The 15584-nt window shown below is 39.7% G+C and overlaps 1 protein-coding gene across 1 annotated transcript in view; it reads left to right on the top strand.

Moving 5' to 3' along the window:
• Window positions 1–15584, top strand: part of ALMS1 (ALMS1 centrosome and basal body associated protein) — a 215606-nt gene that overhangs the window by 197838 nt on the left and 2184 nt on the right. The window contains exons 19-23 of the mRNA XM_035700716.2: window positions 7609–7729; window positions 8776–8979; window positions 9476–9705; window positions 10484–10667; window positions 11571–11634. Of these exons, the coding sequence (XP_035556609.1) occupies window positions 7609–7729; window positions 8776–8979; window positions 9476–9705; window positions 10484–10667; window positions 11571–11634 (803 nt within the window). The remainder of the gene's footprint in view (window positions 1–7608; window positions 7730–8775; window positions 8980–9475; window positions 9706–10483; window positions 10668–11570; window positions 11635–15584) is intronic.

The following is a 15584-nucleotide window of genomic DNA, read 5'->3' as shown; positions in this document are numbered from 1 at the left end:
AATCTTTTTAAAAAAAAATAAAAGGAGGGAAAAGTCTTTTAGAGACTTCCAAAATTATTGCTGTGCTTTCAACCAGAATGTATTCATTTTTCTATCATCCAGTTGCAGTTGTAATATAGAATGTGACAAGTGCAAGAGTAATTTTTTTCAGATTTTGACATGTAACAGATAAATTTTGCTAGCAACATAATAAGCTTGATTTAAAATATCTATATTTTTTCCAAGACATAGCATCCACACTTGTTCTAAATGCTCATAGAATATTCACAAAAATTAATTGTACTTAAGCAAAATGTTGATAAATCCCCAAAGTAGATGTATGCCTAAGTTTATATTTTCTAACCACAATGCAATAAGGTTGGAATTTAGCAACTATAATTTTTATCATTAAATAGATAAAATTTTTAAAACCTCATTCTAAACTTTTGGATTATAGGACTAAAAATTGAAAATATACTTTTTTTCATTAAAGATAGTAAAGGTACATATCCAAAACTTAAGGGATGTGGCTAAATCTATATTTAGAGAGAAATGTATAGCCTTAAATAAATGGTATATTTTAACAAGTTCAATTAGGTAATAATTAAATCTTCTAGGGCAGCCCGGGTGGCTCAGCGGTTTAGCACCGCCTTCAGCCCAGGGCGTGACCCTGGAGACCCAGGATCAAGTCCCACGTCAGGCTCCCTGCATGGAGCCTGCTTCTCCCTCTGCCTGTGTCTCTGCCTCTCTCTCTCTCTCTCTCTTTCTCTCTCTCTCTCTCTCGTCTCATGAATAAATAAATAAAATCTTTTAAAATTTAAAAAAAATAAATCTTCTAGTCTGAAAGAAGATTAACAAAAGAAAAGAACTCGTCTGAGGATCTGTTATGCAGACACAGTGCCATTTTAATGTTCTGAGGAGGATTTTTCATAGTTCTCATCTACCAAACTTGCAGGAAAAAAATCTAGTTCTGATTCTATAATGATGAATAATAGACAGTTATCACCTAAGTGCCTGCTTTTTTAAGTTTTAATTTCATCTGTAGGAATTAAATATATATCAAAACTTTGTGTTTTAGACAGTTTGTGATTGTGTCACTCTTTATTGGTTAGTAAATTTTATTATTGAAACTACAGTTGACATGTGATCTAAAAACTCTTCACAAGAAAAGGCTGTCCTTTGTGCCATAAACTATATAGTTCTTGTTTTGATCTGTCTTATCAGTGTGTATCTCTGGTCCTAAACTTCAGTGGTTATAAATGAACTAGCATGAACCCATTCCTCTGAAAGAAAAGCGTCTCCAAGCAGGCATCTGACTGGCAAAATGTCAGCAATAACAAATTTCCTACATGAAGAATAGCTATATGAGGTCATGTAAGAAAACATGGCCTTTCTCCTACATTGGATATATTTTTCTAAGCTCAATTTCTACCCAAAAATAATTTTTTAATTGAAAAGCTTTTGGGAGGATGGAGCCTATCTGAAGGTATCTTTGATCAATAAATGTGGGAATTGAGTCTCACCTAGATTTTAATTAAATTAAAAATACTTAAAAAGCCTGATATATCTCTGAGATAGTAGGAATTATTTTCTTTTCCTGTTGTGGAATAAGGTATCCAAAGGTGAGTTTGCTATCATAATAATAGAAATTAAAACAGAAGTGGCCAGCCAGCCAGCTAGCATGTGTCTTCCTCCAAGACTCTGCCACAGAAAGTTTGAAACCATGGTGGCTGATAATGTCAGTTGCTCTGAAGTCACTTAAATCTTTTGTGTAAGCCTCATTGCAGAGGACTGAGTAAGCTGATTGACACCCAGGCCCTAAGGGATGATGAGATCATCTGAGGAGATAGCTGAGACTTGGTTTACCAACGGCATCCTTAATGAATTCAGCAAAACAGATGTCCTGTCCCTTGGTGGGTCATCAGCACAGATTGTCAGACACAGTGAGACCTGCACATTGTGATTATTGTTGTGACTCTGTAGAAGTTAACATTGCATGATTGCATGATTCTGACAGTTTGTGCTGGCCCCAGCCATAGTGTGTGTAGTGCTACGTTGTACCAAGAACATGCAGTGTCCACATTTTTGTTGGGATTGTTCATGCTTTATTAAATGAAAATGACACTGTTGGTCCCCTTCCATTGTTCTTATATCTTTTTTTTTTTTTTTTTATTGGTGTTCAATTTCATTGTTCTTATATCTGATTTAGAAACAGCAGATGTAGGACCAGAGAACATAAGCTTTTTTCTCCAAATAAGTCTTCATAATCTACATTATTTCAGTTTGGAAAATAAATACATTTTTACAGCTTTTTTGAGGTTTTTCACATACCATAAAATTCACCTACTTAAAATGTACAGTTTGGTGGGTTTTAGTATTCACAGAGTTGTGCATCCATCGCCACAATCTAATTTTAAAACATTTTCAACGCCCTCTAAAAACACCCAGTACACATTAGCAAAGTCCCTCTGCATTTTTCCCAACCTCTCACAGCTGCCCCAGCCCCTGGCTGTGGTAACTAAGTAACTAATCTACTTTCTGTTTCTGTAGATTTGCTTATCCTGGACATTTCATATACATGGAATCATACCATATGTAACCTTTTGTGACTGACTTCTTTCACTTAATGTTTTTCAAAGTTCTATATTGTAGCAGTGTATTCATTCTTTTTTATTGCCAAATAATATTCCATTGTATGAATATTCCATTACATATTTTATTTATTCACTCACCAGTAAATGGATATTTGGATCTCTTCTCCTTGGCTGTTATTAACAAGGCTGCTGTGAATACTCCTTTACAAAGTTTTTGTGTGGATGTATGTCCTCATTTCTTTTGGGCATATGCCTGGGAGCAGATATATGCTGGGGCATAAGCAGTCTACATTTAACCATTTGAGGATCTGCCCTGTTCTTATCCAAAATATCACAATTTTGCATTCCCACCAGCAGTATGTGAGGGTTCCAACTTCTCCACATCCTTGAAAACACTTGTCCTTTGGATTTTCACCATCCTAGAGTTCTAACTAAATATATTTTATTGAGAGAGAACTTATTTTTAGACTTGTTCTATTTTTTAAATGTTTGACTTTTTATAGGCAGGAATTAATCTGAAAGAGATTTGAACTAGAAACACACACACACCAAGCTCCTCATTGAATCAAATCAGTGGTGCATAGCGTGACTGGTTGTATCCTCTATGTTCACGAGAGTTGGGCTTGGAAGGGACTGTCATTTCTGCTGCATCTGTGCCATGAGGCACCCTAGCCTCTGCTTGCAGAGAGCTCCACCCTCCCTCATTATGCATGGGCAGCTTGTTTATGTGTCTAAGGCTCCATTATCAAAGGTCTTAATTTCTGGAGATCCAAAATCTCCGATTATTGTACTCCCTCGCTCTGTTCCCAGCCTTGCTTTCAAAAGGCACAAGAAGGGCAGCCCAGGTGGGCTCAGGGTTTAGCGCCGCCTGCAGCCCAGGGTGTGATCCTGGAGACCTGGGATCGAGTCCCACGTCGGGCTCCCTGCATGGAGCCTGCTTCTCCCTCTGCCTGTGTCTCTGCCTGTCTCTCTCTCTCTCTCTCTCTTTCTCTGTGTGTGTGTGTGTCATGAATAAATAAATAAAATTTTTTTAAAAAAGGCACAAGAAATAGGGCTAATCTTCCTCTTGGGTTCCCATTTCCTTCCCGGAAGTATTTCCTCTCAGGTCTTCACTGTGAACCATTTTTCACAGGACATGCTTTCCACTCCCCTTTCCTATAAATTGGCAGCTTCCCTGGTTCTATTGTTTGCTGATATCCTATTTTTAAACATGTCTCCTTGAACTAAGCATGTTGTGCTTCAGATGGTGAGAGCATGTTGACAGAGCAGATTTATCACCTTCCTTTCTGTGGGTAGGACATTTCTTAAGCCTTATATATGCTTTACTTCTGTTGAGCTCACCAAAGCCATGAAACCTCTATAGCTGCACTCTTTTCTGTAGGCTTTTGTTTTATTTTCACTTCTTAAACTGGAATACAGGGCAGCCCCGGTGGCTCAGCGGTTTAGCGCCGCCTGCAGCCCAGGGTGTGATCCTGGAGACCCTGGATCAAGTCCCACATCAGACTCCCTGCATGAAGCCTGCTTCTCCCTCTGCCTATGTCTCTGCCTCTCTCTCTCTCTCTCCTCTCTGTGTATTCTCATGAGTAAATAAATAAAATATTTTTTAAAAATTTTAAATAAAAAAATAAAAATAAACTGGAATACAATCACATGGTACAAAATTTTCAACATATAAAAGAATATTTTATTGTCTCCTTCCCAGTCCTAGTCCTAGGTACCTAGCTCTCCTTTCCAGAGCTGCTCAGTGTTACTCATTCTTAGTTCTTGCATATCTTCACAGAGATCTTTTTTAAGTTATATTGAAGTATAATTTATATACCAGAGAATTCATCTTTTTTTTTTTTAGAGAGCAGAGTGTAGGGGCAGAGGGAGAAATTCTCAAGTAGGCTCACCACCTTGAGATCATGACTTGAGCCAAAGTCAAGAGTCAGACACTTAACCGACTGAGCCACCCAGGGACTGAGCCCATTTTTAAATTACGTATGTGGAGGGCAGCCCAGATGGCTCAGCGGTTTAGCGCCACCTTCAGCCCAGGGCCTGTTCCTGGAGTCCCAGGATCAAGTCCCTGCATGGAGCCTGCTTCTTCCTCTGCCTGTGTCTCTGCCTCTCTCTCTTCAGCCCAGGGCCTGTTCCTGGAGTCCCAGGATCGAGTTCCTGCATGGAGCCTACTTCTTCCTCTGCCTGTGTCTCTGCCTCTCTCTCTCTCTCTCTCTCTGTCTCATGAATAAATAAAATCTTTTTTTAAAAAATTGCATATGTGGATTGTCTCACATTTATTTAGATCTTTAATTTCTCCCACCAATGTTTTATAGTTTTCACTGTGCAAGCCTTGCACTTCTGTTGTTAAATTTATTCCTAAATATTTCAATTTTTTTGATGCTATTGTGAATGGAATTGTTTCCTTAATTTTATTTTCTGATTGTTTATTGCTAATATACAGATATACAATTGATTGTGGGTGGCTCAGTCAGTTAAGCATCTTATTCTTGATTTTTGGCTTGGATTGTGATCTCAGAATCCTGAGATTTTGCCCCTAGTCAGGCTCCATGCTCAGCAAGGATTCTGTTTCTCCCTCTGTGGGAGCACTCAGGCTTGCTCTGAAATAATAAATAAAATCTTTTTTAAAAATCCAATTAATGTTTTATCTATTTAATTTTATATCCCCAATCTGGCTAAATTTACTAGTTCTAATACTTCTTTATGAATTCCTTAGTATTTTCTATGGACAGGATCATGTCATTTACAAATTAAAAGTTGTACTTCTAAAAAAAAAAAAAAAAAAAAAGTTCTTTCCAATCTGGGTTCTATTCTTTTCACAGGTGTTTTATCCATAAAAAAGCAAATAGCTGCATATGTTTTCTACCTGGCAAACCTGGCAGCTCACAAACCTGGCAGCTCTGCTTTTTATACTTAACAATCTCTCCTGAAAGTCCTTTCAGTACCTAATGTCCTTTCTTCTCTTACAGCTGCAAAGAAGGGATAGTATATTGCCTGTCAGGCTTATCTTTCACACCACTCTTCCTTATACATCTTGGGTTTTTTTTAACATCACAGTAGGCTCAGAGTTTTATGTTAGTTTTTTACAGTTTATAATCTAAATCACTGGTTCTTTCTAACAATTCTGTACTTTCAGAAATGAAGGTGCTCCCTTTTTGAGCTGAGAAACCTGCTACAGAGAATGCAGTGCTTGCTCAAGTAGAGTCAGCTAGTAAAGGGAAGATCTGAGACTGGCGTAGATCTTGAGACTCCAAACACAAAGCTGTTTCTACTGTGTCAGAGTTGCTGTTCCTCCTGCCTAGTGTGTGGGGCTTTACAATTATCCCGTGTTTGATTTGGCATCATTCCTGTTTATTATTTTGGATCTTGACAAAGATCCTAAATGACTTAGGCCCTCCCAGATATGCATCATATGAGAAACCTGCTTCTCATACCTCCAAGACACTGATATATAAAATTTTAAGAAGGAATAGAGCAAACCCAGTAACTGGACACGACAGGCACTTAGTAAATAGTTGCAGTCAAATGTACACTAAAGGCCTCTCTCTCTATGTTGATAATATTTGGGTAAGAGTGGTTCAACCCATTATGGTTCTACCAGTTTATTTTATCATTTAACCCATGTAACTCATCTTCCCCTCAGAGATATCACAAGAAGTTTTGTCATTTTATTCAAATCTAGTTGCACTCAACTACACATTCTTTTGGCTTAACCAGTTAGTGACGATATCTACTAGAAAAAAAAAAACAAAAACAGGCTAACCTGGCAGTGATCGTTCTGCCTACCTTCCTGAGCAGTAGCTGAAATGTGCTTATCTTTTCTTTGACCTCCAAATGCTTGCAAATTATTAGATTGATGATCCATTCTAGAATTTTATGTCATTATTGTTAAACCTACCAGTTTGCAATGCTTATCTTTTTGAAAATTAAAACATTTCTTGTCCCCAGACATCTAAAATCGCTCCTCTGTTTCAAATTTTTCAAAGAAACTGTTGCAGTTTCCTGAGAGACCTGGAATATAGTTTATCTAGTTCAGGGAGCAATCATTCTGCTTCCTTTCCTGACTTAGCCGTGAATTCACTTTTACCAAACTTGCTTAAGTAGATAAGTACCTGGCATTTATGAAAAATATAAGTACTCAGACCCCTCCCCTAGAGACTCTAACTCACTGTTCTAGGTTAGGACCCATCCCTCAGCAGATTGTTGTGATAAGTTTAAGAGACTGTTTTCTACTACATTTTGATTATCTTTTTGTCATTCACTAATATTCCACCATCTTCAACCCATGAAGTTGCCCCTCTTTGCTCTGAACATAATTATAAAGGCGTCTTGGGTTCTTTAATAATTTTTGAAATACTCCAGTCATTTGGGACTTCTCATGGGGCCTTGCAGCTCTTTGTATTTTTACCCATGTAGAAGTATCTGAGTCTGATCTTACTGAAGGGCGCCCTCTGCAGCCAGCATCCTCTTTAGTCATTCCTAGCCCTCTTTATCTCTCATCAAAATTTTAGAATTAAAAAAAAAAAAACAACTTTAGGGATCCCTGGGTGGCGCAGCGGTTTGGCGCCTGCCGTTGGCCCAGGGCGTGATCCTGGAGATCCGGGATCGAATCCCACATCAGGCTCCCGGTGCATGGAGCCTGCTTCTCCCTCTGCCTATGTCTCTGCCTCTCTCTCTCTCTGTGACTATCATAAATAAATTAAAAAAAAAAAAAACAACTTTAGCATTTCATTCTGAAGACACACCAGGCTAATCTTTGAGTAGGATCTTCAGATTTTTTTCAAGTCCTGTGAACATACCCAGTCTTGATGCCTTACCTTTTTACAGCAGCTCAGGCCCGTATCCAACCACAGCAGCATTCACTTCCCCATTACAAATTGTGCAATAGCATGTTCCCATTGTCAGAAGCTTTCTGGCAACTTGATATCAACAACTGGAATTGAATTAGAAGGGGCTCTTGGTGGCTTGTATGTTTTCCTATGCTGTGGTTGACTATGCCAGTGATTTAAGGTAATAACAGGGTCTCTTGTTTTTACAGGTGGCAGACCATGTGATTTCTTCTGACTCTGTTTCATCTTCTACCAGTAGTTTCTGGAGCTCAAGCTCTACCCTTTGCAACATGCAAAATGTACAAATGTTAAACAAAGCCGTACAAGCAGGTAAATTACCTGAATTTAACCATTTCCATTGAAATACAAATAGATTTTAAACATAGGTTAAGATACTCAGTCTCACATACAATAAAATGAAGATTAAAACTATACTCAAATGCCATTTTTCACCTATCAGACTGGCAAAAATCTATTTCATAGTAAGTTTGAGGGCACAAGTGTAAAGAAGTAGATACTCGTACATTCAGGTTGGGAACACAACCCCTATGACAGGCAATTTGGCAGTTTCTATCAAGATAACTTTGACCTGGCACTTTTACTTTTGAAACTTAACCCATAGATATATTGTGCATATGTGCAAAATGACAAGTGTACAGAATTAACCATTGAAGTATTTATTAGAGCAGAGAATTTAATTCAACTTAGATATCCATCAATAGCCAAATGCTTAGATAAATTATCGTGCATCCATATAATGAAACATAGGGTGAGGAAGCACTCTCTGCTAATATGACAAGATCTCCAACATTGATAACTAAAAAGAAAAAGCAAAGTACTTTAAAAATAAAGTACGCTTAAATGTGTGCAAAAATTTCTCTGAAACTATGGGGTTACAAACTGAGTGAATGGAGAACAGAAGTGGGAAAGAGGCTTTTCCCTTATGTTTTTCTATATCCTTTGATTTTATATAACAAAAATAACCTTCTCCCTTGATTTTTCCCCCTAAGTCTTGTCTTTATATGTCAACCTCGTCCTTACCTGGATGCCTGTCAGTAGGACTATAAGCATTAAATATCTCACCTGTAATCAGAACTGAAATCCTCTACCCACTGAATCCATGTTAGTTGTTTTTTCCCCTCTAATATCTAACCTGACTTAGAAATAAAAACCTTTTTCTGTCTTCTTCCCCCTTCTCCCCGTTGGTCCCCCTCCCCTTCCCTCTATCTCTCTCCCTCACATCTCTCCACACCATCCAGAGGAGGTAGGAGCCTGCATTTTTGAAGGCTTAGAAAGTTTCCATCTACTAAATCGAATACACATGCCCTCTAAATCTCAAGGCTGCTCCCAGGATATCTGTGGATCTTTCTCCTCAGGTAACTTGGAGATCGTGAACGGTGTCAAAAAACACACTCGTGATGTTGGGATGACTTTCCCAACTCCAAGTTCTAGCGAGGCTAGGATAGAAGAGGACAGTGACATGACTTCTTGGTCAGAAGAAAAAATAGAAGAGAAAAGACTTCTCACCAATTATCTTGGGGACAAAAAGTTAAGGAAGAACAAACACAGTTGCTGTGAAGGTCAGTTTCTTTCTTCCTTTTTTTTTTTTTTTTTTTTTAAGATTTTTATTTATTCATGAAAGACACAGAGAGAAACGGGCAGACAGAGGCAGAGGGAGAACCAGGCTCTGTTCAGGGAGTCCAATGTGGGACTCAATTCCAGGATCATGCCCTGAGTCAAAGGCAAATGCTCAACCGCTGAGCCACCCAGGCATCCCTGAAGGTCAGTTTCTAATTCCAGTTTTGTAGCAAAGAACTAGTGAATTTCAAGTCTCTCTCAATGCTAAAATTCTTTATTTCTAAGTGACTCTCTCTTGACCCCATCTCCTCCAGCACCACCTTGGCAAATTTTCAAAGTATCTAGCACTCCAATTACAGTCATACTTGCAGTTAAGCAAACTCCAGGACCTCATGCTGGCCTCTGATAGCTGCATCCCCTCAAGAGCCTGTATTACACACATGTCTTTGATGAGAAGAATGAAAAATCTTTTTTCTTTCTTAAAAATAATTCCCATAGGAGTATCATGGTTTGTTCCTGTGGAAAACGTGAAGTCTGAACCTAAGAAGGAAAACCTACCCAAGCTTCATGGCCCTGGTATCTGCTGGTTTGCACCAATAACCAACACCAAACCATGGAGGGAACCTCTACGGGAACAGAACTGGCAGGGACAGCACGTGGATGGCCACAGGCCACTAGCAGGCCCAGACAGAGAGCGACTGAGGCCATTTGTGAGAGCAACCCTACAGGTGCAGTGACATTGAGTTATTTCTAGCCATATGTTTAAGGGGATCAGAAAGGGAGATGCAGAGATGTTAAATTTGTGACTTGGCCTTCTGAAGAACAGTCACATAACACTCATTTCTTGCACTTCCACAGTTCATCTCTTCCCATTGTCATCATTAATCAAAGGTCACTTGCCTGTTAACCATTGTAAATTGTTTTTGCCCTCAGTACCTGGGGACAAGGCAAGAGGAGGGAGAATGTTGGGTTTGGTGATGCTGGGTTTGTAGATATCTGCATGAAGAGCGCTCTGGAGGTTTGATATTTGTGTCAGTCTATGTGTGTTCCTTCATTTAAATAATTCCTATTTCTGCTTAGCACAGGATTTAAAAGGCACAAAATCCCTTCTTTATATGTACCTTGGCAGCTGAAAGAAATGTCATTTAATAATGTATTTGTTTGAAGGGAAATTTAAAATAGCACATGGACTGCGCTCTAGCCCATCAACATTTGGAAGAATTGTAATTGCCACAGTCTTAGTTCTTAGCTTATTCCAAAGGCATCCTTTGGTTCCTCTGGCTTTCCTACTGGAGCCCTCCCCTACAGAGAGTTGTTAGATTATTCTTCAACTCCAGAAATTTTCTGCACTTTAGAAACAGGCTCCTCGAAAAAAAAAAAAAAAAAAAGAAAAAAAAAAAAAAGAAACAGGCTCCTCAAACCACTTTTGGTCAGGCACTGTTTTCTAGGCCCTTGGAAAATAAGCTGCATCATTAACATGAGGCTGGGGGCCTTTTCTCTCTTCAGGAATCCCTTCACCTTCACAGACCTGACTTCATCTCCCGCTCTGGGGAGCGGATAAAGCGTCTGAAGCTGATAGTCCAGGAGAGGAAGCTGCAGAACATGTTGGAAAGTGAGCGAGAGGCACTGTTCAATGTTTCAAGAGAATGGCAGGGCTACCGGGACCCCACACACCTGCTCCCGAAGAAAGGTACCCTCCGGCTCTTCGCTTTCTTACTGGCTTCACACCAGGGAGCACTGCTCAGTGCCCGGCCAGTGACAGAGACAGAAAGGGACTGTTTGCTTGCTGAGATCCCACTTTCCTCACGTAGCAGAACCTACCCTGTGTAGCTCTCAGCACTTTCGTGATGCATATAAGGCCAAGTCCTCTTGCCCTTGCGTCTTAGAGATCAGAGTGTGCAGTAAGAATGATGCTTTTATAAACTAGCCATGTGTTTGTGAGCAAATTAGTTCCAAAAGTATGTTTTTTTCTTCAAAGATGGGGCTGATTCCAGGATTGCCTATCTCATAGGGTGGTGATAATAATAATAATAATTAATAATAATAATAATAATAATAATAATAATAGTAACCCTTATGTGTTTTGCCCAGGCATTGTTCTTGTGTAATGCTTGTAACACCTCTCTGGAGTAGATGCTTTTAATACCCCTATTTTACAGATAAGAAAACAGAGACAACAAGAGTTTAAGTCCCTTACCCAAGATTATTCATCTGATAAGCTGGGATTTAAACCCTCCAGACTGTACTCCTAACATTCTGCTAGGTGTAAGATCGCCATAAAATAATATGTGAACGCTGTGAAAATTGTGAAATGCTATCTAGTGCTTTCATCACAGCCCTACCTGCAAACCAGCCAGTGTTTCTGTTCACACTGTTTAGTCTGTGCCACAGCATGTTGTGTCTTCAAGAGCCTGCTGTCAGCAGTCTAACCTTGGCCCACAGTCTAACCTTGGCCTTGACCTTGGTCATTGCTCACTGCCCAGTACTGGCTGCTCAAGGTAGAGGCATCAAGTTCTAGCAGCGCCTTCTCACAGCTCAACACCCTTCCCTATTAACCCACTATCCACTGAAAATCCCTTCTTCTCATGCTTAGGTTTCCTGGATGCCCGAAAGAGCAGGCCTATTGGGAAGAAGGAAATGATTCAGAGGTCTAAACGGTAAGGCCAAAAAAATAAGAGTAATTATAAAAGTATAAATAAAGCCACCAAGTGATCAGAAGCTCTGGCTTGGAACGCCCTGGGTGGCTCAGTGGTTGACACCTTCATTCAGCTCAGGATGTGATCCTGGAGTCCCAGGATCAAGTCCCACATTGGGCCCCTTGCATGGAGCCCACTTCTATCTCTGACTTGCTCTGTGTCTTTCATGAATAAATAAATAAAAGCTTTAAAAAAAAAAAAAAGCAGCAGCTCTGGCTTGCCTCCAGAATAAAGACATTATGCTCAAGTTAAAACATTAAGAGAAAATTAGTTGTGAAAGAAGTTTCTCATAATACTAAAAAAGGAAAGAAAAATAGCGGATTGCAATATAGATGAGTCAGATGTAAAAGATGCAAAGAATCCCCACTAATTTGTATGCTTTTGTCAAGCTTGTTTTTGTTAGAAACCTAAATATAAATAAAGATATCTAAAATATAAGATATGAATATTTTGAAATAAGATGTTTATTTGGGGTATTACCCTTTATCCACGCAATCCCATTTCTAGGAATTTATGTAATAGAGTGAAATAATAGAATACTAAGGCATATTAAATTAGACTTTAAAAAAAGTCAAGTTTCAGAAGCATGTGTACACTGCTACCACATGCAGTATTTATAAAGTATTTGTGCCTAAATAGATGCATATACATTTATATGCATTGAATATCTCTGGAAGGATATCCAAAAAAACCGGTAATAGTGGTTGCCTTTTGGAAAAAGGACTGAGTGACTAACCTACAGAGGTAGGACAAAGACTAATTTTTTGCCTTTTTATACTTACTGAATTTTGTGCCATTGCATGCTTTAGCAGTTAATTAATTAGCGATATGCATATATCGATTATGAGAATGCCATGGATTTAATTGACGTATAACATTGTGTAAGTCTAAGATACGTGATGTGATGACTTGATTCATGTATATATTGCAGTATGTTTACCACACTAGTTAACACATCCTTTAACTCACATAATTACCATTTTGTTGATGGTAGTAGCATTCTTACTGTTATGGTGAGAACATTAAAGATCTACTCCCATAGCAGCTTTCTTTTTTTTATTTTTATTTTTTTATTGGAGTTCAATTTGCCAACATATAGCATAACACCCAGTGCTCATCCCATCAACTGCCCCCCTCATTGCCCATCACCCAGTTACCCCAACCCCCCACCCACTTCCCTTTCCACTACCCCTTTCCCAGAGTTGTGTCTCTCATGTTTTGTCACCCTCACTGATATTTTCATTTTCTCTCCTTTCCCCTTTATTCCCTTTCACTATTTTTTATATTCCCCAAATGAATGAGACCAGATAATGTTTGTCCTCCAATTGACTTACTTCACTCAGCATAATACCCTCCAGTTCCATCCACGTCGAAGCAAATAGTGGGTATTTGTCGTTTCTAATGGCTGAGTAATATTCCATCGTATACATGGACCACATCTTCTTTATCCATTCATCTTTCGATGGACACCGACGCTCCTTCCACAGTTTGGCTATTGTGGACATTGCTGCTAGAAACATCGGGGTGCAGGTGTCCCGGCATTTCACTGCATCTGTATCTTTGGGGTAAATCCCCAGCAGTGCAATTGCTGGGTCGTTGGGCAGATCTATTTTTAACTCTTTGAGGAACCTCCTCAAAGTTTTCCAGAGTGGTTGTACCAGTTCACATTCCCACCAACAGTGCAAGAGGGTTCCCCTTTCTCCACATCCCCTCCAACATTTGTGGTTTCCTGTCTTGTTAATTTTCCCCATTCTCACTGGTGTGAGGTGGTATCTCCTTGTGGTTTTGATTTGTATTTCCCTGATGGCAAGTGATGCAGAGCATTTTCTCATGTGCTTTTTGGCCATGTCTATGTCGTCCTCTGTGAAATTTCTGTTCATGTCTTTTGCCCATTTCATGATTGGATTGTTTGTTTCTTTGTTGTTGAGTTTAATAAGTTCTTTATAGATCTTGGATACTAGCCCTTTATCTAATAGCAGCTTTCAAGTATATAATGCAGTATTGTTAACTAGAGTCACCATGCTGGACCTTAGATTCCCCAGAACTTTTTTCCTCTTACAACTGGAATTTTGTACCCTTTGACTAACATCTCCTCATCCCCCAATGCCCCAGCCTCTGGCAACCACCAATTCTAGTGTCTATTTCAGGGAGTTTGATGTGGGTTTTTTGTGTTTGTTTGTTTGTTTGTTTGTTTAAGATTTTATTTAAATCTTTAAAGATTTAAGAGAGAGAAAGACCATGGGCAGGGGGTTGCAGAGGGAGAGGGAGAAGCAGATTCCTCGCTGAGCAGGGAGCCCAATGCTCAGGGTCCTGGGATCACAACCCAAGCTGAAGGCAGACGCTTAACAGACTGAGCCACCCAGATTTCATGAGCCCCAAGTTTGATATTTTTAGATTCCATGTGTAAATGAGATCATACAATTTTGCCTTTCTCCATCTGACTTATTTCATAGCATAACGTCCTCAAGGTCCATTCACGTTGCAAATGGAAAGATTTTCTTCTTTTTTATGACTGAATAATAATATAATAATACATCTGCTTTATCCATTCATCTGTTGATGGACCCTTAGGTTGCTTATGGTGGTTCTATTTTTATTAATTTTTTTTTATTTATTTATGATAGTCACAGAGAGAGAGAGAGGCAGAGACACAGGCAGAGGGAGAAGCAGGCTCCATGCACTGGGAGCCCGACGTGGGATTCAATCCCGGGTCTCCAGAATCGCGCCCTGGGCCAAAGGCAAGCGCCAAACCGCTGCACCACCCAGGGATCCTGGTGGTTCTATTTTTAATTGTTTAAGGAGCCTCCACTGTTTCCTGCAGTGGCTGCACCAATTCACATTCCCCACCAGCAGTGCACAAGGGTTCCCTTTCTTCACATCCTGGCAGACACCTGTTATCTCTTGCTTCTTTAATAATGACCATTCTAACAGGTGTGAGGTGATATCACATGTGGTTTTCATCAACAGTGACATTTAAGAATGTCTATTCCTGGAGGCCCCTGGGTGGCTCAGCGGTTTAGTGCCTGCCTTTGGCCCGGGGCCTGGTCCTAGAGTCCCAGGATCGAGTCCCGCGTCGGGCGCCTGGCATGGGGCCTGCTTCTCCCTCTGCCTGTGTCTCTGCCTGTCTCTCTCTCTCTCTCTCTCTCTCTCTCTGTGTGTGTGTCTCTCATGAATAAATAATAAAATCTTAAAAAAAAAAGTCTGTTCCTCTTTACTCTTGTTCCTGACCTTTGCCCTAGTGTTGTCAGTTACTGATTGCCTCCACCATATCCGAAACAGACCTGCCACACATCCAGCTGGAAGCTGGGGAGCAGGCGCCTCTAGCCGTGTTATCCCCCCCACCCCACACCACCCCACCCACCACACACACACACAGAGCCAACTAGCACATTCTGGGCACTCAGTGTGATTGCTCTGGAACTTGCTCTCACTGCCTTGATGCAGGCTGGCCTCCACTTTCAGAGGATGCTCTTCTTCCTGCTTCTGTTCTTTCTTATTTCTCATTTAGTTCCCACAGAGCCTCTACATCATTTTAAATGATACTCTTCAAATTATAGAAAACTTTGGAAAATATAGAGAAATAGAAAGAAGAAAATAAATGTCACTGATCATCCTTCCATCTGAACTGAACTGACCCTAGTCCTGTTTCTGGCAGGAGTGGGGGTTTTGCAGAGACCTGTATTCACACACTTATTTTTTCTCAAATTGCTGATGATAGTGTATATATAGGTTTGTAGCCTGCTTTATTTTGCTCAACATTATATTGTGAACATTTTCCCATATGATTAAAAATTCTTTGAAATATCTTTTTTATGCTTTGTAATAATTCCATTATATTCCATAATCTGTTTCACTCTTCTTTGGTTGGAAATTTAGATCATTTCCAATTAGAGTATATTTATCAAATGCAT

Source organism: Canis lupus, chromosome 17, assembly GCF_003254725.2.
Source record: "Canis lupus dingo isolate Sandy chromosome 17, ASM325472v2, whole genome shotgun sequence".
In the NCBI taxonomy this organism is placed as follows: domain Eukaryota; kingdom Metazoa; phylum Chordata; class Mammalia; order Carnivora; family Canidae; genus Canis; species Canis lupus.
The sequence above is the reverse complement of the archived record's forward strand: the minus strand, read 5'-3'. Positions and strand labels throughout refer to the sequence as shown.